Source organism: Hydra viridissima, unplaced genomic scaffold (genome assembly GCF_058129835.1).
Source record: "Hydra viridissima isolate aposymbiotic clone 2 unplaced genomic scaffold, HvirCarnegie_v1 scaffold_17, whole genome shotgun sequence".
Classification (NCBI taxonomy): Eukaryota; Metazoa; Cnidaria; class Hydrozoa; order Anthoathecata; family Hydridae; genus Hydra; species Hydra viridissima.
The window spans coordinates 450,476-472,648 of record NW_028324316.1 but is presented as its reverse complement, the minus strand read 5'-3'; the positions used below and the strand labels follow the sequence as shown (position 1 = coordinate 472,648).

The window sequence follows — 22,173 nt, the reverse complement described above, 5'->3', positions numbered from 1 at the left end:
TATCAATTAATATTTTCTCTTGTATTGTATTCGTATACTGTATATATCTTTTTTTTTTTTAAATTTTAAGGAATTTTAACAATCTGTTTTGTCCAGCCAAGTTTTTAAACAAATGAAAGAATTTACTTTTCACAGCATGAATGCTGGTTTATAAGTCCTATTTTGGGTCTTCTCCGATTCAATTAAAAGATAAGATCTTCAACTGTCATATTTTCTTTCCATAAAACTGTTTCTTTCAAATATTATTTTATAGAGGATTTGTATGTTTCTTATATTTTCACGAATGTTTTCATTTACGAATGAAATAAAACGAATTTTTCTGTGATGTGCTTGTTTTTTCGTTTTTGTACGTTTCATTTTTACACGTAGCGTAAATACGCTCTTCATTATAATTCTATCTACAGTTCTTATGTTTTTTTATTTTAAAAGTGCGCCAAAATTATGAATACAATAAATGAATTATAGTTAGTTTATATTTTGGTTATTTAATAAATTCAGTATTTATAAAAAAACTTTTTGTTAAATTTTTAAAATATATTTTTTGTTCAAACTCTCATACAAGTACCAGCATCTGTAAAAAAATCTGTAAAATCCTATTTTTTTTAAAAATTAATTCATTCTCATCTTATATTAAGTTTCACTAAAAAAGTCTTTCTTCATTGCTCTTCAAATTTGTACTGCTTTTAAGATTAGTTGAGTAAAAGTTTTGTTGACAATCAAAAAGGCATCAGTTTGGGAAATAGATAAAAGAAAAATATTACAATCATAATATAAATTTCCTAAGAAAAAAAATCCTGAAATGTATTTAAAAAAACATTTTGTGAATCAAAAAAAGTAATTAACACAAGTAAAATTGTCACACAAAAAAACAAAACAAAAGAAAATTATATTATTATACTTAGATTATATTATTTTATTATGTAATTATTATACTATATAGTTAACTATTTTACCAATCAAGTTAAATTTATAAAAGTTCCCATCAATTATTAGTCTATATTCTTCTCTAAATTGATAAGTACTACAATTTCTTCAACTATAACTGGTTGTATATTAGTTACAATTACTGCACCAAAAATAAACAAAAGGTATAGAAAAGTATGCTAAAGAAATTTTGGATTGATTGACAAAAAGACTTTCCAATAAAGCAGAGTAAGGAGCTTGGGGTTGCACATAACTTTGGAAGAAAAAAAGGAAAATATATTGCAAGCTGCAAGAAATGGAATAATACTTTGTACAAGACTTGAATCAGGATATTAGACATTCATCACATATTGTTGCTGAATAACCAAGTCCTCTAAATGAATAATCAAGCCCTCTAAATCAGAGTTTATTTAGAAATAACTAGTACTTGAAATTATTGTAATGGAAGTTTAATTTTTATCTAATATCTTTAGCCTTACCAGCTACAAAAAAATGAATACTTAAACAAATAGGTAAGTCTGTGATAAATTGAATGAGCTGAAATATGATTTTTTTTTTTTTTTTTTGAATTTAAAACTTTTATGATAGTAAATAATGGGGTTCAACCAAATTGTTTTTATCAGGGCAGTGATAATAACAATAAAAGCGTTTTCTAAAAGAGTTTTCAAATGAATGTTAATAATTTTATTTGTGTTAAGAATTAATAGTAGTTAAGAATTTTTTTAGTTTTGCTTTATATAATGTTTTTATTTCAATTATTTTAGATCTTACAAGTTGTAAATTGTGTAAACGATGTAAATTTTTAAAAATTCAACTAAATTTAATTTTTTTTAAATCCCAGAATAATGGTACTGTTTATTGACGACAAAATTTGTGACGCTTATAAGAGTAGTTCATGTGCTAAAATTTTAGAAGATTCAAAGTTGTTTATTGCTCTAATAAAGGAAAAGGAACTTACAAACTCTGATCGTGTTTTATATGTCGCTCAGCATGAATATGCAACTATATCTCCATCTGTTAACTGCCAAAACTTTTATCATATTGCAACAGATGCTGCTACCACCTGCATAATAACAGTGTTAGTTGAGAGATCAACAAAGTCAGTGAGCTTAGCCCATTTCGATGGTAGAGACACTTTAAAAGGGATTTCAAAAATGCTTGAAGAACTGATGTCTGTATACTATAAAAGTTCATTAATTCATCTTGAGCCCCGGTTTGATTTATATTTATTTGGTGGGTTCTTAGATTCCAGAAATCTATCTGTAAACTTATTTAATGAAATTATTGCAGCCTGTACTCATGCAAAAGAAAGAATTGATTTGCGACTCAATGTTACATTAGAAAATAATACAACAATTAAAAATAAGAAAAACTGGCCTATAGTATATGGCGTTTCAGTTAATATCACAACTATGGAATTTCAAGTCAGTTCATCAAATAGTTGCTGTCCTGATTTTCCTTTGCGGGAAGCCAGGTTGATGTTCTCTAACAATCAATCAATCTCGGGTATTTATGATTTGAAAGATCAGTGCATCTCAATATCTCCTTTTTCATTCAATGCTCCAAGAAACTTTCAGCAGTTACTGCAATTACCTGATGACAAATATTTAGAACTCATGTCAACGTCACCTCATTGTGAGCCACATGACTTTGTCATCAGGGGAAAATCTACTATTCAGTTTTTACTTGAACACCAGCTTGAAGACGTATTTAATAAAAAAAATCGCAGATATAAATTAAATGCTCTGTGTAAATGGGAAATGATTGACAAGGAACATAAACTCATTAATTAAGTGGTTTAATGTTTTTGTTTTGCATAAACAGCCAATAATTAAATATGTTTTACGTAGTCCTTTTTATTTACTTTTATTTATTTTTCATGAAAAGCAAACAGATCTTCTATGTATGCTAGAATTTTTTTATACAATTTTTTTTTTTTTTTTTTTTTTTTTTTTTAAAATCATGAAAAAAGTAGCTTTTTTTAAATAAATTTAAAACACATTTTTCATATCTAAATTTGTTTTTTCTATTTTTTTAACTATGTTTTGATTTTGAAAAGTTGTTTGTAATTTTATTCTTACATTTTTTTTAAAGGCAAAACATTTTTCAAAATTATTGATATTTTGTTGAAATTTTAGTGTTTCAATAATTTTAAAATGACTGTATTATTGGATGTAGCCAGCTTGAAGAAAAAGTTGGAAGAAATCAAAAAGTATATTTTGACATTTTTTGTTTGAACTTTAAAAGATGATCTTTTGCATTTTTCCTTTTTCTTGTAAATGTTTTTTAATAGGTCATCTAATGGTAATCAGAAGATATGTGTGGTAGGGATAATAGGAAGATGCCATCTTAATGATAAAGATGCTGGGCTCAATCAGCTTGTTGACCATAATGTATTTAAGGTAAAAAATTAATAAAAAGGATGCCATCTACGATGAAAAAAGATTTTTTTCAGACTTGAACTTGTCACTGAAATTTCAGACTCATAAATACTTTGAATGATTTTGAGGATTGTTAGAATGTTTTAGGTGCAAGAGTTTCCAAACCAACCTCAAAATTCTTCTCAGAATGATGATTCTGCAAAGGTCTGTTTTGATTTTCCCTGGCAAAAATGTTTTTACCTTTCATCTTCTTGTTTTTATATTTAGTTTCTTTTTTCTTGCTGCTTCTTGTTTCCTTCCTATAAAAAAATGCCTCAAGTTTTGATTTTAGGCTTTTTTTTTTTTTTTTTTTTTTTTTTTGTAATAGAAAAATGCTTAAAAAATTCAGTTTTGATTTAAAAAAAAAAAAAAAATGAAAGAAAAGAAAAAGAAGGAGTATATGAATCCAATGAAGAAAATAAAAAAATTCATGATAAACAGCAACAAAATCTAATTCTTTTTTTTGTGTCGTACAAATTGAGCATATGCTTATTGTTTCTTTTTTAAGAAGCTGTAAAAATTAAAAGAATTTAGATTATTTAAAAGATAAAAAATGAAAATTGTAAATTGATAAATTATCAAATTTGTTTATAATTATTATATTTAAACAAGATAAATAATTGACTTTTTTATAATTATTACATTTAAATAGATTAAATATTAAATCGGTTTATAATTATTGTATTTAAATTCCAGGTTCAAGTGAAGATGTTCTATGACGAAGAACAGAAAACAGTTTTTCTGCAGTTAAATACTGTTCATGACTTCTCTCAGCTTTTAAATGCTTCTCAAGCGATCAGTCCAGATTTGAGTCAAACAGTATGTGCTTCTCCCAAAAAAGCTCTTTTTTAAATCTTTGGTTGACTTGTTTAATTTTCAATATTTCCATTTCAACTAATAGATTTAAAAGCACATAGTTCTACAAGTTCTGTTGACATCCAGAAAAGTTTCCACCAAAAAGTCACAATCCATTCATGTTATGGATATATATGCTATTTTCATTCTGAAATTAGAAAAACCTCTATTTTATATCAATTTTTTTTCTTTTTTAAAGATGCATAAAATTTATTGTTAAATTAAATAATTTCAAATTTATTATAATTTAACTTAATTTTTGTAATTTAAGTTCATTATTATTAAAAAAATTTAATTTAAGCTATAATAAATTTATAATTATTCACTTTAATTTAAGTTAAACTATAAGTGAAAATTTAAAAAAATGCTAAAAATTATTTTAATTCATTTTAATCTGTTTTTTATTTCACTTCAAGTTTCAAAAAATCTTTTAAATTCATAGGGAAGATATCATTACTGGCAAAATCAGTTTTTAAAAGATGCTGCTGCAGTGCTGTTCATATTTTCTGTCTCTCATATTGTTGTGGTGAGTATTATTTTGAGACTTATTGATCTGAATATTTTTCATTCTTGTTTCTCTTTTTCATTCGTGTTTCCTGTTTTTGTAACATCTTCTATGTAAACAAAATGTTTAATGATCACCAAGGTTTGTGTTTTTGGAAATACAAAGAAAATAAAAGGAACCTACTTTTTTAAAAATATAATCAATATTTTTTACAAACAAAAGTAATTGAAGTGCGTTAAATGCATTTTGATGCTTTCTCATGAAAGCTAAATCTTTTTAAAATCTTTATCTTTTTTCCCATTTGTTTGAAATATTTATTTTAATCTTTATTGTTGCACCATTTTATTCTTTTAAATTTTATTTATTTGTTCACTTTTTATTCACTTTTTATTTATTTTTTATTTGTTTTATTTGTTTTATTTATTTTATTTGTTCACTTTTTTTTTTTTTGTATATTCTTCCCCCCCCCCCCCCCCTTGCCTACCTCCAATCACTCTAACTTTTTTTTTTACTTTTTAAAATTTATTTTAGATTTTGTTTCCAACTCCACGATTTGATTTGTTTTATATTCGATTGTTCAAAATCTTAGCTTCAGCCAGGTTATTTTGATTATTTTACCTCTGTTCAATACTTATGGTCTAAGCTTATATAAATGTAAACATGAATCCTTGTTTATTGTTTCAAAATATAAACCTTTAACTTTCTTAGGTACACAATGCTTCACAGCCTGTCTCAGTCACTGGCTGTCGTAGAAACTATACCTGAAATTTGGAGAAGCACTGGTAGACCGTGTATACCGAGGATAATTTTCTCATTTCAAGTTAGAAATTATTTAAACTTTAAATGAAAATGATTTTTTTTTATAAATGATTTTTTATTTATAAATGATTTTTATTTGTTCACTGATTTTTTGTTTGTTAAAAGTTGTAAAAAGAGGTAGACTTTTTCAGGTACCTTGGAAAAATGCAAAAGGTTTGAGCGAGGTGAGATTTGTTTTCTCTCAAAACTCTTTATTCATTACCATGCATTTGAGAATGATATGAAAAAAATTTTTTTATTAAAATTTTATCAAAAATTTACTAAAAATAATTTACCCAAGATTTCACCAGTTTTAAGTTAGAAAAAAGGTTAAAATACCAAAGAAATGCATAGAAATGAACTTGTAATAGAATTAGACAATTTATTGCCTGAATGAGTTTTTTCTTCTTAAAGCTTTTTACAGTCATTTTATAATCATTATTAGAGTTACAATCTCTCTAGAACATTTGTTTTTGGATTTATTATTTATGGTGTCATTTGTAAAACCTTGATCATGCAAAATGTACCTATATTTTATTTTAGATATCTATATACATATAAACAGATTTTTTGTTCTAACTCTTAGACCTCTTTAAGAAAGCTGCAGCATTCACTTCAAGAGCAAGTTCATTTGATTTTGAAGAAAAACAGACTTTTGGGTAGTCTAAGGTATCTTGAAGTATTTTCTTTGTTGGCTGCTGAATTTATTTTTGGTGATCGCTAAAATTCTAATAAACAAAATCAGAATTTATTTTTCTTCACAAAAACATCGTCTCTTGATTTTCCAAACTCAAATGCATATTTTGTCTTGGGAGGCCATTTTATGAGATCAAGATTGAAATTCTTGAGGCACAGTTTTAACTTATTGCAAATTTTTTTGTGTTTCTTTTTTTTTTTTTAACATTCTTTTCAGGATAATGCAAAAATCTTTGATCAGGCAACATTTAGATATACTTGGCAGCTTTGGACTTTTTTTTGACAATATGAATGGTTTTCTTGTCATGGCATGAAAATACACTTTTTGTCTAATTTTATGTTACTAACACTAGATAATACACAGGGTAGCAGGGTGATATTCCCCTATGAAAGAAAGGAGTCTCTTTTTGGCATCTTAATATGAACATATTTATCAATTGCATTCCCACTTGAAGTAAAATAAGAAAAATGTCAGCCAGATGCACTCCTTCAGCAATTTAAACTAGCAGGATTTTATTCAAAATTGTTTAAAGAAAAGTTCATTTGCTCATGTGTGGTGTTTGAAAAAGCGAAATGCAACTCTTCCTCGAGGAGGATAAATATTTTGATGCACTTTTTTGCAGTTAATTCAATTTTTTTTCTCCATTTAATGGAATCTTCTTGTAGATGCTAGTCTTCTTTATCAATTTTATGACAGTGTATGATTGGGAGCAATTAACTTTTCAGGCAGCTAGCCTGTATATAACAAAACTGCTTGATTATGGTCAAATATTGTTTTTAGGTGCTTGACATTGTTTTTACCCATTATTTTGTCTGTTCCATGACTAACCTAACCTCTCTGTGTCTAGATTCATTCTCAGCATTTTGCATTATGTTAGCAACAGTTTTTTATGCACTTTTTCTGCTTTATTTTTATTATTTGTGATTGGAACAACTTTCTGAATAAAATTTGTGAATTCTCTTTTTCTTGTGGTTCCTGTTTTCAAACAAGCTTGGTAAAAATTTAAAAGCATAATGAACTATGTTTAGAAGAAAAATAAATTTGCCACAAGAACGAAGCATTTATTAATAAGTCTGTCTTTAAGATTTTTATCTCAAAGATGTTCACAAAATTTTTGTGATGCATTATTTCTGTTTTAATTTTCATTAAAAGTGGCTGTTTCAAATGGGGTCATTGAGCAGCATTCTCCAGTTTTTGTATTAGAAATTGAATTAAAAATTAAGTAATGGGCAAAAAAAAAAAAAGCAAAACAAATTTTTTTAAAATTTAATTTTAAATGTTTTTGTTCAAGTTCCAGTTCTCTGTTTACCGTGTCTTCACCAAACCAGCTTTTTGTACATGTTCAGTCGCAGCAAAAAAGTCATGTTTCACCTGCTTACTTTTACCTCAATGAAATGTTAAAGAACTCCATCAATATGGAAACAAGTGTGTTTTTATTTAGTTGTACTTTTTTGAATTTCTAATAAAAGAGAAAGAACTTTTAATTCAAACCTATTGCATTATCAATCGATTAATAAGAGTGATGATAAAAGTAAAAAGGAGGGGGGATATTAAATCTTATTTTAAATTTGCGTTGTGTTCTTTTTGAAGTACGTTCCAGTTGCTTTGGTAATAAACAGCAGAACAGCATTACTTCGCAATCGTCTCCTGCAAAACAACAAAGTGTTGATAATTCTGATAATAAAGACAGCATGAGTTTGCGGAACTTTTTGTACAAGCAAATTGATTACATGATGACAGTAGAAAGTAGAGAAATACCAGTTGAAGGGCGTCGTGGGACTCATGTTGAGGTATTTTAATGAATAGTTTTTAGACTTTAGTGATTAATTCTTTAAAAGACATAGAATCCTTTTTTTTAATTTGGTAATCTAACTTTTTTAAAAGAAATCATTTTTTTAAAATCTTGTTAAAATTTAATTTCTTGCCTATTTTTTTTTTTCATAATTGCTATGATTGTATAATATTTTTCATTTTATTTTTTATAGGCACCAAATATATCACTTTGGTATGAAGTATGCAGTGTAGTTTATGAGTTTTTTCTACAAAAAGATCATAACTCACATATAAATAGTTTAGCTCAAGCTTTGGACTTGGATTGGAAGTTTTCTGAAAAGTAGGTTTTGATTTTTGATATCTAATAATTAGGTGTTTAAAGATTTAGAATATTTTGATTTCATGATATGATGATCAAAGTTTGATTTAAATTACTTTTTTATAGCCGTTGTTGCAAAGTTGTGCCGTTAGCTACAAATGCTTATCTTGATAATTTGCCTTCACACTACACACAATCTGTTCATCTGAACCAAGTTAGTTTAAAACTAAAAAAGTATGCTTTTGTAACATGATTTTTTAGTGCATCTCCAAATTTTGAGTTTTTAAAACTAGCTAAATGCTTGTATGCACGTGTTTTCCATGAATGCTCGTGGGCCGGCGTATGAACGTTATGCTACACAACTTCAAGAAGATTGTAACCAGGTCTGGTGGAATGGTAGACACTTATGTGAAGGCACAAGTATGACTGGCCAACCTTGTGTATATCCAGTAAGTTTTCAGTGAGCTTTACATATTTGTTTTTAAAACACAAATTTTATCAGCTGATGTTAATCATTTTGCTATTGGTATTTACAGCAATTAATAATAACCTTTTTTTCACAATAATATGTTGTCATAATTTTATCTGAAATAGTTTTTGTTTAGTATCATACTTTACCCAATGGCAAAAACGAAAATAGTGAGGAGAAGACTGGTATACCAGTAAAATGTCACTCTAGTCGTGTCACTAGTGTTTCTGCCTGCAATTGTGGTCGTACTCAGGGGACTAGGGAAGATCCATTTGATATTAAGGTATAAATCTGTGGCATCTAGGTGAAGGTAACATTTCTATTTGTAGAGAAAAAGTTAATTTTTTTGTTCCTTTTTTTATTATTGAAATATTGACCCAAACTGTATCTTTTTACCTGATCTTACTCGGACCTTTTAAGCTAGAACTGCATGTTTATCTTTTTGAGCAATGCATATACCTATTTTATTAATTTTTGAGCAATGCAGAATTGCTTTTTGTTTGTAGGGAGTACTTTTGTTGAATCAATTTCTTCCTTGAATTTTTTTTTTATGTTTAGAGTGCTAACTTTGGATTCTACCAGGATCTTGAAAAGAAATGTTGTTCTTATTTAATTCATTTAAACTTTCCTCATTTTCCCATTGATGAGCATAACATGTCTTCAAAGATTGGTGAGACTATTTCTACTTTAGAGAATTGTTTTTCTCGAAAACCAGTAGAATAAAAGGGCAGCAAAAAGCCATTCAAGCATGAAGTAGGAGTATTTAGAGTTAATGGTTCATTTGAAATCCTCTAATCTCCTTCCTTTTTTTTATTTTCTCTGATGATTATGAGTTAAATATGTTGTGTATTTTGTTAGCGATTTCTTCGTCTGCTCTTCATGCTCCTAATCCATTGGAAACCCAGAAGATTACAATACTCGGAAGAAATCATTCTATTGACTGCATGTCATCATCTCAACCACCTGCTACCCATCCTTCTGAAGTAAATACTACTCAAGAAGCTTCCACTCAACAAAGTGCATCGGTAGATCAATTCGCTGAAAGGTTCTTTTTAAAAGTTCGATTCAAACTCTCTTAAGTTTTAAATTATAAACTCAAGGAAATAAATCTTTCTTAATGTCTCGTTTAGAGTTAGAACAATTTCGGGCTCTAAAGATTTTGCTCAATTCAATCTTAGTTTTAGCGGATTTATGTCAACAGATCACAAAGACAATAGCTACTTGACTGAATACGATTCTAGAGTTCGTAGTCCACACCATTTAGCTGCTTCTAATGCATCAATGGTAATACTTTTGGTTGTTTTAGTCTATAAGTTGATTTTAAAGAGTTTTCTGAAAAAAGTGGAAACTAAATGTACTTATGATGAGGTTTTTCTCTTAGAGTGTCATTGTACCTAACGTACCGTTCGAAGGAATGTTAACAACTACTACTGCTTTGAATCTTCTTCCTGAATTTCCATCCTGGTCATTGATCGTTCTAGGCTCAGCAAGCCTTTACAACCCTTTAAAAGGAGTAGAGCAAATAGGTTTTTTTTCAGGGTCGAACTTCCTTCTTCTTTGGGACATCCCTGTAAAGTCAAGCGATTTAACGAGTGGACATGTCAACGATGAAGTTCCTGTTACAGATGTTATTTCTCAAGAAGAACAGTGGCCAGCACCGGGTCAAGCGGTTAAATCGAATACCTCGTTTGTAAACCACCAATCTGTTGTCACCGGATTGCCTGCTAGTACGCCGATATACCAAACTGTCTCTCAGGTTCAGACACAGGTTAACGAACTTTCTGTAAGCGATAAGCCTTTGATTGGCAAAATTAGGAAACCCAACTCTAAAGAAGCAGTTTCTTTAAAAGCATATATTGGAAATGAGTACGAGTGTCCCAGAGGACATAGGTATGTTTTTTTAAAAAGAAAACACTGGTTTTAGTAATTGTTTTGATTGTTTTGATTTCAAAGTTAAATTTCTTTTCATGTTTAACGTTTAGGTTCTTCTGCTCTGCACCCGATAAAATGGTTAAAGCATCCACTAATGGTCACGTCCGTGAGAATGCCATTAAATTAGTGACAGCTAATATGCCGTTGTACTTTCCGTGCCCGTGTCGATCTTCGAAACCTCTTCATCTTGCTCAGATTGCCCGAACGTACGTCGTTACTCCCGATGCTTCCATCACCATTACGCTCAATCCCCGAGTGCAGCCTGGGGAGCGTGATGTCACTCCCGTCTTTTCCACTGGTATTCGTGAAGGTATTACGCTTCCTCCTAATAGCTATTGCGTTCTTCGCTTCCCTTATGTATACATTGATGAAAATGGACCGATTCTTCCGCCTGCACCAACTCAGCCATTATTAACTTGTCGTCTTTTGCGTGGTATGTTTAATTATTCGATCGGTAGTTATTGTGAAGACCCTTTAAATTGTTAACACTTCATATTTATATTAAATTATTGACTATAAAACTGCGTTAAGGATGTCGCTGATGAAATTTCTTTATCTATAGACCTAACATATTTATGAATCATTTTTTTATATTGATTATTTTCTATCGAAACTAAGTTATTAATGGTCAAGTTGTGTTTTTAGCAGATTATAACATCCGTGTAATAAAAGCATAGTAGAGCTGTTTTACTTTAGTCTTTTTAATCGTAAACAAGGTAACCCTTAAAATTATCGCACCTTCTCAAAGGCGGCGATAACTCTAAGGGTTCATCTCAGAACTCATCTAAAACTGATCTTTTTTTTTTTTTTTACATTTCGGAAAAAACAGTCAGGAGAAAGGAAACACAGGTCTACAAAAAATTTAATGCATTAAATTTGACACTTGTTCTTACATAATTTTGATACGCTGAATTCAAATCTGGCATCAGATTTTTATGGAAAGCTACAGATTTTTTGCAATAAACATTTTTTTATTTTGCAAAACATTAGAAATAATTCTAAAATACAGATTTGAAACTCATTTGGAAGTGCTACGATATATTTTTTACAATAAAAGTTGTTTACCAAACTAAAACAAAAGCAGAAAGCAGATGAAAACAAATACGAACTGTTTAAAATAAACACTTTATAAATATCGTCCTATAAAAAAAGTCCTAGCAAAATTATCAACTTTTTATTGATTAATAACAAAATCATGTTTTCTTTCGTTTTAAAAAAGATTGCAGATTGTTTAATAAAAACTATTTAATCATGAAGAAACTTTTGCTTGTTGCTCTTTCTTTTATAAACTTTTCGCTTGATGCCCCAACAGTAGTCTGCCATCATGTCCCATCGTCCTTGGTAACGATCTTCGATTGTCTTAAGATCTTGATGGAATCGCTCTCCTTGCTCTTCACTAAAATCTCCAAGATTTTCAGGAAACTGGTCAAGATGACTATTTATATAATGAAGTTTTATACTCATTTTGCATCCAAGATCACAAAAGGCTTCCAACATTTCATCAACTAAATCTGCATAGTTTTCTGCTTTTTTATTTCCAAGAAAGTTCTTTACAACAACCACAAACGACAACCAAGCCGTTTTCTCTTTGATATTCATTGTTTTAATGAATTCTTTATCTTTTATAAGATAGCGAATTTGTGTCCCATTAATAACTCCTGCTTTTTTTTCTCTCTATTGGCAAACCTGGTAATGATGTATCTAAAGTATTGTGAAAAATTTAAGAACCACCAAAAAAACAAATCATAATTTATTTTTATTTTTAAATTTTTATTTAACCGAATATATTTTTCTGGTAAAAAAGTAATAATAAATTTTATAAAATAGACAAACTAAACAAAAATAATAATCATGATAATAACTTTTAAACAAATGAAAAAAAATGTATTTAAAGTTTTGTAGGTAATTTTTATATAAAAAAAAATTGTGAAAAAGTTAAGAACCACAGAACAAAAAACAGTAATTTTTACCTAATACCGCGTAATTCTACCATGAATTTTTAAGCACTCATTTATACGATTTGGCATTGAGTCTATTAAATTCTCTAAAATATGTTTGGGAACATTTTGATCTGGGCTATTTGGTGGCCGAGTTAGACGCTCAATATTTTTGCTTTCGAACCATTAAGAGCCCTGTGACATGGTGCATTGTCTTGCTTGAAAATGAACGGAACGCTTTGCTCAAGTGCATCAATTGACGGTAACAAATTGTTACTTAAAATATCGACGTAATAAATACCATAATATGTCATGCAGCACCATATTCCAACCGACCCGCTACCTTGTTTTGTTCTTTGAACGATACAATCGAGATTATATTTTTCTGAAGACTGCCTGTGAATCATTATTTGGTTTTTTCGGCTATCAACCTAGATATTCATCTCATCACTGAACATTACTGTTCTCCATTTTTGTTTAGCCCATTCTTTGACGCTTTGGCAAAATTCTTTTCGCTTTTTTATATGTTGTTTGGTAAGTCGCGGTTTTAGAACAGCTTTTTTCCATAACGTATTGTTAGCTAATAGTTTCCTACGCACAAGTGATGCCGATGCTTGACGTCCATTTGAAAGCTTCCATTCTCTTCTTAACTCATGCGACGGCATGGTTCGATTTTTCTTTACCAACCTGATTAAAAGGCGATCATCATTAGGTGTCGTCAAACGCGGTCTTCCAGAACGACGGCGATCAACGTAAGATTTCGTCTCTTTGAATCTTTTGATGATTGTTAGCACCAAACTATGTGATCGCTTTATTATTCTTCCAATTTCACGAGCGGATTTACCTTCCTATTGAAAATGCACCATTTACACGATCTTCATAGGTAATAGCTTTTCTGCTCATTTTTTCAAAAGATAAGAATTTTTTTTTTTGTTTGAAATTAAATACTTTTATTGGTTTTTTAGTAATGACTCAGGTCATTGATATTTAAACAAAAAAAATAAGAATAAGTTAAAAAAGACGTTTCCGCCGCATTTAGCACAAAAAAAATTAACACAAAAAATTTAATCCTTATTTTTACAAGTTCTATTAATTAATTTTCAAAAAAAAAAAAAATCTTCTTTTTTCTCATGTTCTATTTAATATGTTTGAAAAAAAAAAAAGACTATTTTATTATCTTTAGAATAAAAATTAATTAAATGTATTTGAAAAAATTTTTTTTATTTATTTAATGGTTTTCAACTTTTTCTAAATACTGTATATACTGAAAGCAATCACTATCACTATCAGTCAGTGGCGTATCTAGGGTATGGCAGGCAGGGCACGTGCCATGGGCGCCAACTGCTATCAGTTTTCAGTGCTTTAACAAATTGTTTCATGAATCCAAGTTTAAGATGGAGTGGTGGAAAAACTATTTTATTTCGACTAACAATGGGTTTATTAACAATATTTTGCATGCCCACTGTGAGAGTCTTGCGAATGGGTCATTCTTTTTGTATCCAGTGTTGATTTCTTGCTCGACCATCCCACATACAGAGATAACATGGAGACTTTGTAAAACCCTTCTGCTGACCAAGTCGAAAGTTAACCGTCTTTAGATCTACACAAATAATCCAGTTATGTTCGCGATATTTTATCAAGTTAAACACCATTTTAATGTCATCGTAAGTTTCTCGCAAATAAACAGAATGACCAATTGGTACAGAACCAAAAATATTTCCATTGTGCTATAGGACGCATTTGAGGCTTCGCTTTGAGCTATCGATAAAAAGTCTCCATTCTGTTGGATTACATACAGAAATTCCTAACTGTAATAGGAGACTTGAAATATCATGACAGTAAACAAATAAATTGACTTCTGAAAAAAAGTTAACAAAGTTCATCTCTTGTTCTAAAATAAGAAACTTTTGCAAAACTATCAAGAAGGTTTTTTTCCTTTAACGTGATGCTTCTGCTGCTTGCTTAGAAAGTCCTAAATCACGAACTAAGTCATTCAGTTCTATCTGACTAAAACACTGAGGCAAATTGAATTGTTTAGCATTAGATGAAAAGTCTTCAAAATCTGATAAAAATTCTTCTGTTTCTTAGCCGACGTACTTTCCTCGTCTTCGGACAAAAATAAACCTTTAAAAATCGGAAATGGAATCTCTTTAGAATGTTGAATTGGTCTAATAGCAGAAGGAATGTTGGGATAAGCTACTTTATGCCTCTTTACTTTTAAAAATAGCAGTCGTCAATGTAGTTTAGTGGTTCCCTCCAAACCATGGGAATTCCAAAAGGTAAATTCTTTCTTTTTCCTTTTGTCCAATCTCGAAGACTTTCTTCACAAATATGGCATACAGTACGTGGAGCCCACTTTTTGTCTTGGTCGCCAAGTTTAATATCAAAATGTAATTTATATGCTACTTTTACAAAATTAAGAATGTTTCGACTTTGTCGAACAAGTGTATAGCAACCACAGATATAAAAGAATGAGTTAGGATTATGCTCACACTTATGTCGATTTGAAGAAGCCATCATATTATATACTTGATCTAATAAAACAATGACATGGTTACTTTTTTTATAACTATTGAAAATCTATGAAAAGATTAATACCTTTGAAAAACATTATTTTCAAAAAAAAAATAAATTGGTTATTGCAAAAAAACTAAATCTTGCCAACAAAAATGGACCTTATACTTGGATTCAGCGTTTAAAAATACATAAAAATCAGTTTAAATATCTCAGACAACAGAAAAAAAGTTTTTTTTTATACCTGTGAAATCTAAAAATTCTTAGTTCCAGGAATCCTAGTTGTGTGGAATACAAAATATTGTCTATGAACCCTATACGGTCAGGTACGGGGCTGGGTATCTTCAAGGGGTTTGTAGAAAGTTAAATGAATGGCATGTTAAAACAAACATTCCCCAGTTTATACAGGGTTAAAAAATTGAGCTGCAACTCTTCTGTAGGAAAGCAAATATATGAAAATTCTTCTAGGGCTAGCTTATCGCCATCATATTTTAGAATTGATCATGGGATAAGGAATTTCAGAAAGAATGGAATTTTCTTAAAAAAAGTTCCACTCCAAAATCTGAATTGGTTCCCAAGTTCTTTAAACTCTTTTTACGAAAAAAAAAAGGCAGGTATGTTAGAAGGATAAGACGAACCGGAATCCTAAAATTGAAAACTTGTGGAAGCAGTTCTTTACATTTATGAGCTTTATGATGTGGCTAAATCAACAATTAGCATGCTAAGAGGTATAGAAACCAAAAGAAAAAAAAAGAAAAATTGAAAAAAAAAGCATCGTTCAGGCAGGCCAAAGATTACTACAGAACATCAAGACAGATCTTTCGCAAGAAAATCAAAACTAGATCTTGCAAAAGTGCTGTCGAATTAAATAGCATTTTGAGCAATAAATATGTTGTTAAGTGCAGCCTAGATACTACAAAATGTGGCCTGCATCAGCATACTTTGTTTGGTCATCGTCCTGCCAAGAAACCATTAATATTATTAAATAATCGCTCGGCCTTATTGAAATTCGCAAAAGATCATATGCATTGGACTTCCAAAGAATTGTCAAAAGTCTTATTCAGTAACGAATCAAAGTTTTGTATGTTTGGTAGTAATGGTGTCAAGTACATGAGACGTCCGAAAGATGAAAGACTTACTCCTAAGTATCAAATGCCAACAGTTAAACCTGGTGAGGGCAATTAATGGTTTGGGATCTTTCAGTCGTGATTCTAATGGCCCACTTCATTGCATCGATTATATTTAGATATAATCGATGCGATGAAGTGTGTCAATAGAATCAAGACTGACAGTAAACTAATGCACTGATTATATCTAAATATATGCAAATCGATGCATCGATTATATCTAAATATATGCAAATTGATGCATCGATTATATCTAAATATATGCAAATTGATGCATCGATTATATCTAAATATATGCAAATTGATGCATCGATTATATCTAAATATATGCAAATCGATGCATCGATTATATATAAATATATGCAAATTGATGCATCGATTATATCTAAATATATACAAACCGATGCATCGATTATATTTAGATATAATCAAAAATATTACGCTGTCACATGGAAAGAATAAAATGCCTTGTGGTTGGATTTTTCAGCAAGACAACGATCTAAAGCACCGTTCAAATTCTATAAAATTTTTTTTCAATTTGATGAAAGTTCTTATTTCGGACTGCCCTTCTCAAAACTCAGATTTAAATCCAACAGAACATCTTTGGGAATATTTCGATCGTCAATTGAAAGGCGAAAAACCGATCAATAAAAATGATTTATTCCAGGTACTTTTGGATTGTTGGGCAAATATCCCCATAGATGTTCTGATCAACTAAGTTGACTCTATATCTTATTATAGTTAAGCAATCTTAAAGTCTAGTGGCTATCCAACAAAATACTAATGTGTTGTGATGAAATATTGTGGAGGAATTAGAAACTGTACCTCTTTTTTGAATTTTTTTCATTAGTTTGTAAACTTTTACACAATTATATTTTCAATAAAATTTGAATTTCTCCCTTCCGTTACAAGTTATCATTTTTTTGAGTAATTTATAGTATGTAATCACATTATAAGACAATTGTTGAAAATTTCATTTATTTTCACTGAAAAGTCAAAAAGTTATGATAAAAAAACTTGAAAAATTTAGCTGTTTATAAACTTTTGCACACTACTGTATATGTATATATACATATATATACATATATATGTATACATATATATATATATATATATAAGAAAACTCATTTTTCATTTTTACTCCCGTAATTTAACGATTCCAAATCAACTTTCTAATAAACATTTCGTGAATAAAACTAAAAAAGCCTTTTGCTAAAAGTTTTCTTAAAAACTACTCTTCCATACCTTAAAGAGAATTCAGAGTGCAGTCGTATTGAGAAGTTAGATCTTAGATTTCTTTGAAAACTTGAACTTGGCAAGTGTTTTAAATTTCCTGTTCAAGAATGCGGATACGACGGAAACAATTGCAAAGGGTTTTATTAAAAACAGTCAACACTACCAATTCTGCTGAGCAAGAATTCAAGCTATTTTTCAGATAACCTTCAAATACTTATAGAAAAGAAATTGAACCATTTAATTTTTTAAAAATACTTCACCGCACTATTAATAAAAACCAAGTGTTTTTTTTCCGTTTCTTATATGATTTTAAAATACTTTGAATTTACAAATTCTAGTTTTCAGAAAATATCAATTTTTTTTACCCGGGGGTTTTTCCGGATGTAGAACTTTTTTCTTATAATACCTCATTTAAAACGCAAGTTTCTATACGCACTATTTTGTAACCTTGATTTATTTGACCTTTCTGTGACTACAATAAAAACCGTAGCTTTTGAAAAGTACTAAATTTAGAATCAAAATATTTGAAGGATGTTTATTTAAAGATTAAAGTCGGTGAAATTGAATTAAAACATTTACGACGATGACTGATTAGAAGATTAACTGTTTCATCTATCTTTACATACTAAAAAAGGAGAAGCAGCAGGCTGCAGCAATTACTACAAGGAGAACGAAGGTCAAAACGGTGGATTCTTAATAAAAGTTAAGCTCTTAAAGCTAAAAACTATCGCAATCCTTTGCCGTAGACGGAAACTTTGTTAATTGATATACGTGTAAAAGAAACTCGACCTTTTAATGTCACCAATTTGTAACCTCGTGGTTTAACTTTCCCAATATAAAGTAATGCAGGTAAAACTCCATAACATTACATTATTTGTTTATAATTGCACTGTAGATTATAAAATCTGAATCATTTACTTTAAAGCGGTTTGAACTCTGGATATCTCTGTAAAGAAATTCTTATAAACGGCGCGAAGGCGAGTGGCATCAATGATGTTAAATTAATAATCGACAAATTTTTTAGTTTTCATGAGTTTGTCGGTTTTTATATTAATTTTTTCATAAATTAATACAAAAACCGAAACCTATCGGAAAATGAAAATGTGTCAAAAAAGACAAAACTTTAATAAAGTGCTAAAACTTAAGTAAATAAAAGCGAATTAATTTGTTTGAAGTTTCACTCAACAAATATCTTACCAAAATAAATCTTATTAAGTATTTTTCACCTAATTTTTCTCAGTACGTTTTGATTTAAATTTTTATTATAAATAAAAGTTGTAAATAATAAAACTTGTAATAAAAACGCATTAAGTAGAAAAGAGAGCTCAACCAGTCATCGAGTCACACCTCCAATCAAAATATTTAAAGGATGGACTTTTGTTTACAGAAGTCCATGCGACAGTAACAAAAAACACTTCGTGGTAAAGTTCTAGCAATTAAATTCAAACAAAATACGTATTGTTATACTTATTATTATTTTTTTTTTAGGGAGCTTATATAATTTTGTATAAATAGCCGTTTTTTGTTCGATTAAACTAATTAGATTTTTGAAAATTTTTATAAATATTTATAAATATATGTGAGCATAAAATTTCATGTAATATTTTTGTGACGATGCAAATGGCGCATATAAATAAAACCAACGATCGAATAAATTTTGTTAACTTATGACGATAAAATACGATGAGTTAAATAATTTTTCTGTGCAAATATTTACAGGTAAATGATTTTTCAGTCGAGCGTAAATAAACATTCTTAATGACTGAAACCAGAAATGTTGAGTGTGTACTTGACGCCTTGGTTGATTTTACTGCTGGCTGGATCTCCGGTAAAATAATTCTTCCTCAACTTAAATTTCTATCATTTAAAAAACTAGTTGTTTTTTTTTTTTACAGTAAAAATTTGATTATTTAATTGTACATTAATAGTTAGTTAATAGTTTGGTCCATTTAAAGGTTGCGGCGGGGTGTTGGCGAGTCATCCGTTGGATACTGTAAAAGTAAGAAAAGCAAGTTTAATTGCTTTCTTTTTTTAAACTCTTTTCTTACCCGGAATTTTGGCACGTCCGCATTATTTTAAGGCTCGTTTGCAAACTCAAGGCGTTATAACAAATGCTAAGAACTCCTACCGTGGGACTTGGCATTGCCTTACTGAAACTCTTCGTCAAGAGAAGGTAAAACTTTAATGTGTTTTTACTCGTGAAATTGAGTTACATTTTTAACCGCGAATTTTAGCTATTAACTTGGTCAGTTTGTTTGGAATTAAAACGAACAACTTCATCGACGCGTGTAACAAAAATGCGGTAAATATTTTTGGTTTTCTTCCGATTAACACGCCTTATTTTTTAAATTTCACAACCTTTTTTTTTATTCAGAGTCAAAAAAAACATCTTTCTTCAAAATTAATTTTACATTGCAGCAAAACTTGGTTTTTATTGTAGACAAACGAAAACGAAAAATGAATCGGTCTATTCGATATAGGACACGCAAGTTTTCAAGATTTTTAAGCCACAAAATAAATTTTACTTTTTATGAGATTTGAGCAGCTTTTAAAATATTTAATGTAATTAACTAAGAAAATCGAACCATTCGTAATCTGACCAATCTGACATTTAAAATAGAAAACAAGAAACGCGTCAATTTATGTTAATTCTTATGGCCAGTTTGCCACGTTCCTCTTGAAGACAGGAAAAAAAAAAGAAGACCGTGTTATGAGTTTTGAATGTTTTGATGAAATCTTGATGATATTTTGATTTTGTTTTCAGTTTTCTGGATTGTTCAAAGGTATGTCATCGCCTCTACTTGGGACAGCATTTTGGAATGCCATTGTTTTTGGTTCTTATGGTAACAGTGTTCGGTATTTTGCTGGTGACGACATTGATAAACGTCATGAAATGAACAATATTTTCTTTGCTAGTCTGATAACTGGAGCAGTGCAGACTGTTGTCATATGTCCTCTGGAGCTGACTAAGACTAGGCTGCAAATTCAATCATGCCCGAAAACCACTTTATACGAAGGTATATATTTAAACTTAGTTCTCTAAAACTATGATTTTAATGGGGCAAAAATCAAGCTTCTAATTTTTGTTCTTTTCTTGTAGGGTTGCTTGATTGCATTGTAAAAATTCTTAAAAAAGACGGTATGATAGGTTTGTTCAAAGGGTTTTGGGGGACGTTTTATCGTGACATGATTGGTTTTCCTGTTTACTTTTGTTCATTTGAAGCCTTTTGTCGGCTCATGTCTGTAAAAGGCCACCCTTATGAAGACCTAGGACCAATACCACTTGCTTTAGCTGGTGGGTGCGCCGGTGCTCTTTCATGGGCATTTGCATTTCCTGCGGATGCTATTAAAAGTCGAAACCAAGTTGATTATGAAGGTAAGTTCACTGGGTTTTGGGATTGTTTGCGAAAATCTTACAGTCACGAGGGTGCGAGTATTTTTACGCGTGGGCTGATGCCAACAGTTTTAAGAGGATTCCCAATGAATGCTGCCATTTTTAGTATCTACACTGTTTTAATGCGTTCTTACCACGCGACTTACAGTACACGCGATTTAGGCCTTATACATAAAAATAATTTAAATTAATATTTATAAATTTAAAATGATATTTTTTAAAGAGTAGTTTTCATTATCACAAGGGGTTTCTGTAAAAGATTTTTATCTTCTTTTGATGACCACGGCGATAATTAACAATATTCTTTAAATCTTTACTCGTCCAGCTCTTAAACGGAAGAACAGGCTGTCGCTAGATGTAAAGAACACGTATTTATATTTAGCCTTCCAATAAAGTCTCATAATGTGAAATTTATCGCTAGAAGTTATAAATAAAATAGTTTTTAATTTATGTAATACGAGAAGTTTTTGAATATGTCATTTTGATAAAATTACTACATACTATTTACTTAAAGAAAAAAAATTTAAAACATCGTTTCTCTTGAATTTTCAATTATTGACTCAATTGTCGATAATACCAAAACAATATTTTGTGTTGGGTACAGTAGAGTTTCCTAACTTTGGCCTTCAACCTAACTTTGGTCACATTCTGGATATTTGGGCTTTCGATGCGAAACGTTTGCTAAAAAAGTGCCTAACACTGAACCTGACCATGAACATTCGGTGCGCTCAGATGAATTCTCACAATCTGTTATGTCCGTTTTGAAAACAACGGGTTTTGACGAACAATCAAATTCAGCGTCAAAGAAAAAAGTTTAAAGTTGTAACTGGAAAAAAGTGTCACCGCCGCTAAAAAGTGGTTCAAAAATAGAAGGCAATGAGTTATATATTTCGGAAAACCACCTGCCAAATAATCTCGAGTACAAGTTGTATTATCAAGTACTGATGTATTATCAGAAGAGCCAGGAAGAACAGAAGAACATCAGAAGAGCCGCGAGCAAGAAGAAAGCAGAGTTTGTTTGATCAAAGACATTAATGAAACTGAAGAAGAAAGTTTTCTGACCTTCATATATGAAAGCAAATGATGATCAACATTGTGGTGGATGCAACTAAGAAAATGACGTAAAAGTTAAATTCATGCATACAAGTGAGCCTTCGAAAGGTTTTCAGCAGCCAACAAATGGCGATTTTTATTGGATCAAATTAGAAGATTTTATCTGCAAGATCAGCTCCCCACCAGTCATAGAAAACAAAAATTCTACTTCAATTGAAAA

At 30.0% G+C, this 22,173-nt stretch overlaps 3 protein-coding genes across 6 annotated transcripts; all 3 read left to right on the top strand.

Annotated features, from left to right (window-relative positions):
* The first annotated feature begins 1,047 nt into the window (after positions 1 to 1,047).
* On the top strand, positions 1,048 to 2,833 carry LOC149876909 (protein N-terminal asparagine amidohydrolase-like). Its single transcript, XM_090074478.1, has 2 exons — positions 1,048 to 1,436; positions 1,766 to 2,833. Exon 2 carries the CDS (start codon positions 1,770 to 1,772, stop codon positions 2,715 to 2,717), a length of 948 nt encoding a protein of 315 aa, XP_089930604.1. The 5' UTR covers positions 1,048 to 1,436; positions 1,766 to 1,769; the 3' UTR covers positions 2,718 to 2,833.
* Positions 2,834 to 3,000: 167 nt separating this feature from the next.
* On the top strand, positions 3,001 to 11,382 carry LOC149876908 (nonsense-mediated mRNA decay factor SMG8-like). Of its 3 annotated transcripts, none has more exons than XR_016448310.1 (20): positions 3,001 to 3,136; positions 3,218 to 3,326; positions 3,453 to 3,509; positions 4,041 to 4,163; positions 4,642 to 4,725; positions 5,236 to 5,303; positions 5,413 to 5,524; positions 5,655 to 5,687; positions 6,089 to 6,171; positions 7,491 to 7,624; positions 7,790 to 7,989; positions 8,185 to 8,312; positions 8,418 to 8,505; positions 8,585 to 8,740; positions 8,897 to 9,070; positions 9,319 to 9,430; positions 9,619 to 9,805; positions 9,891 to 10,044; positions 10,142 to 10,650; positions 10,743 to 11,382. XR_016448310.1 is itself a non-coding variant. In XM_090074477.1 (20 exons), the coding sequence occupies exons 1-20, from the start codon at positions 3,081 to 3,083 to the stop codon at positions 11,176 to 11,178; spliced, it is 2,928 nt and encodes a 975-aa protein (XP_089930603.1). In that variant the 5' UTR covers positions 3,001 to 3,080; the 3' UTR covers positions 11,179 to 11,382. The 3 variants fall into 3 exon arrangements, 2 of the variants coding, with proteins under 2 accessions (XP_089930603.1, XP_089930602.1); XM_090074477.1 differs by having other exon boundaries at positions 8,897 to 9,043; positions 9,939 to 10,044; XM_090074476.1 differs by having other exon boundaries at positions 8,897 to 9,043.
* Positions 11,383 to 18,125: 6,743 nt separating this feature from the next.
* Positions 18,126 to 21,432, top strand: LOC145183635 (mitochondrial basic amino acids transporter-like). 2 transcript variants are annotated; one of them, XM_090074882.1, is made up of 6 exons: positions 18,126 to 18,355; positions 19,226 to 19,334; positions 19,462 to 19,505; positions 19,587 to 19,679; positions 20,271 to 20,523; positions 20,607 to 21,429. In XM_090074882.1, exons 2-6 carry the CDS (start codon positions 19,265 to 19,267, stop codon positions 21,089 to 21,091), a joined length of 945 nt encoding a protein of 314 aa, XP_089931008.1. In that variant the 5' UTR covers positions 18,126 to 18,355; positions 19,226 to 19,264; the 3' UTR covers positions 21,092 to 21,429. The 2 variants fall into 2 exon arrangements, with proteins under 2 accessions (XP_089931008.1, XP_089931009.1); XM_090074883.1 differs by lacking the exon at positions 18,126 to 18,355 and adding an exon at positions 18,779 to 18,927 and having other exon boundaries at positions 20,607 to 21,432.
* Positions 21,433 to 22,173: the final 741 nt, after the last annotated feature.

Coding starts and splice junctions, on each gene's coding strand:
- LOC149876908 (XM_090074476.1), top strand. CDS start 3,081: ATGACTGTATTATTGGATGTAGCCAGCTTGAAGAAAAAGTTGGAAGAA. Junction 3,327..3,452: donor TTGACCATAATGTATTTAAG/GTAAAAAATTAA, acceptor AGAATGTTTTAG/GTGCAAGAGTTTCCAAACCA. Junction 4,164..4,641: donor GTCCAGATTTGAGTCAAACA/GTATGTGCTTCT, acceptor TTAAATTCATAG/GGAAGATATCATTACTGGCA.
- LOC149876909 (XM_090074478.1), top strand. CDS start 1,770: ATGGTACTGTTTATTGACGACAAAATTTGTGACGCTTATAAGAGTAGT.
- LOC145183635 (XM_090074883.1), top strand. CDS start 19,265: ATGACTGAAACCAGAAATGTTGAGTGTGTACTTGACGCCTTGGTTGAT. Junction 19,335..19,461: donor TACTGCTGGCTGGATCTCCG/GTAAAATAATTC, acceptor GTCCATTTAAAG/GTTGCGGCGGGGTGTTGGCG. Junction 20,524..20,606: donor GAAAACCACTTTATACGAAG/GTATATATTTAA, acceptor CTTTTCTTGTAG/GGTTGCTTGATTGCATTGTA.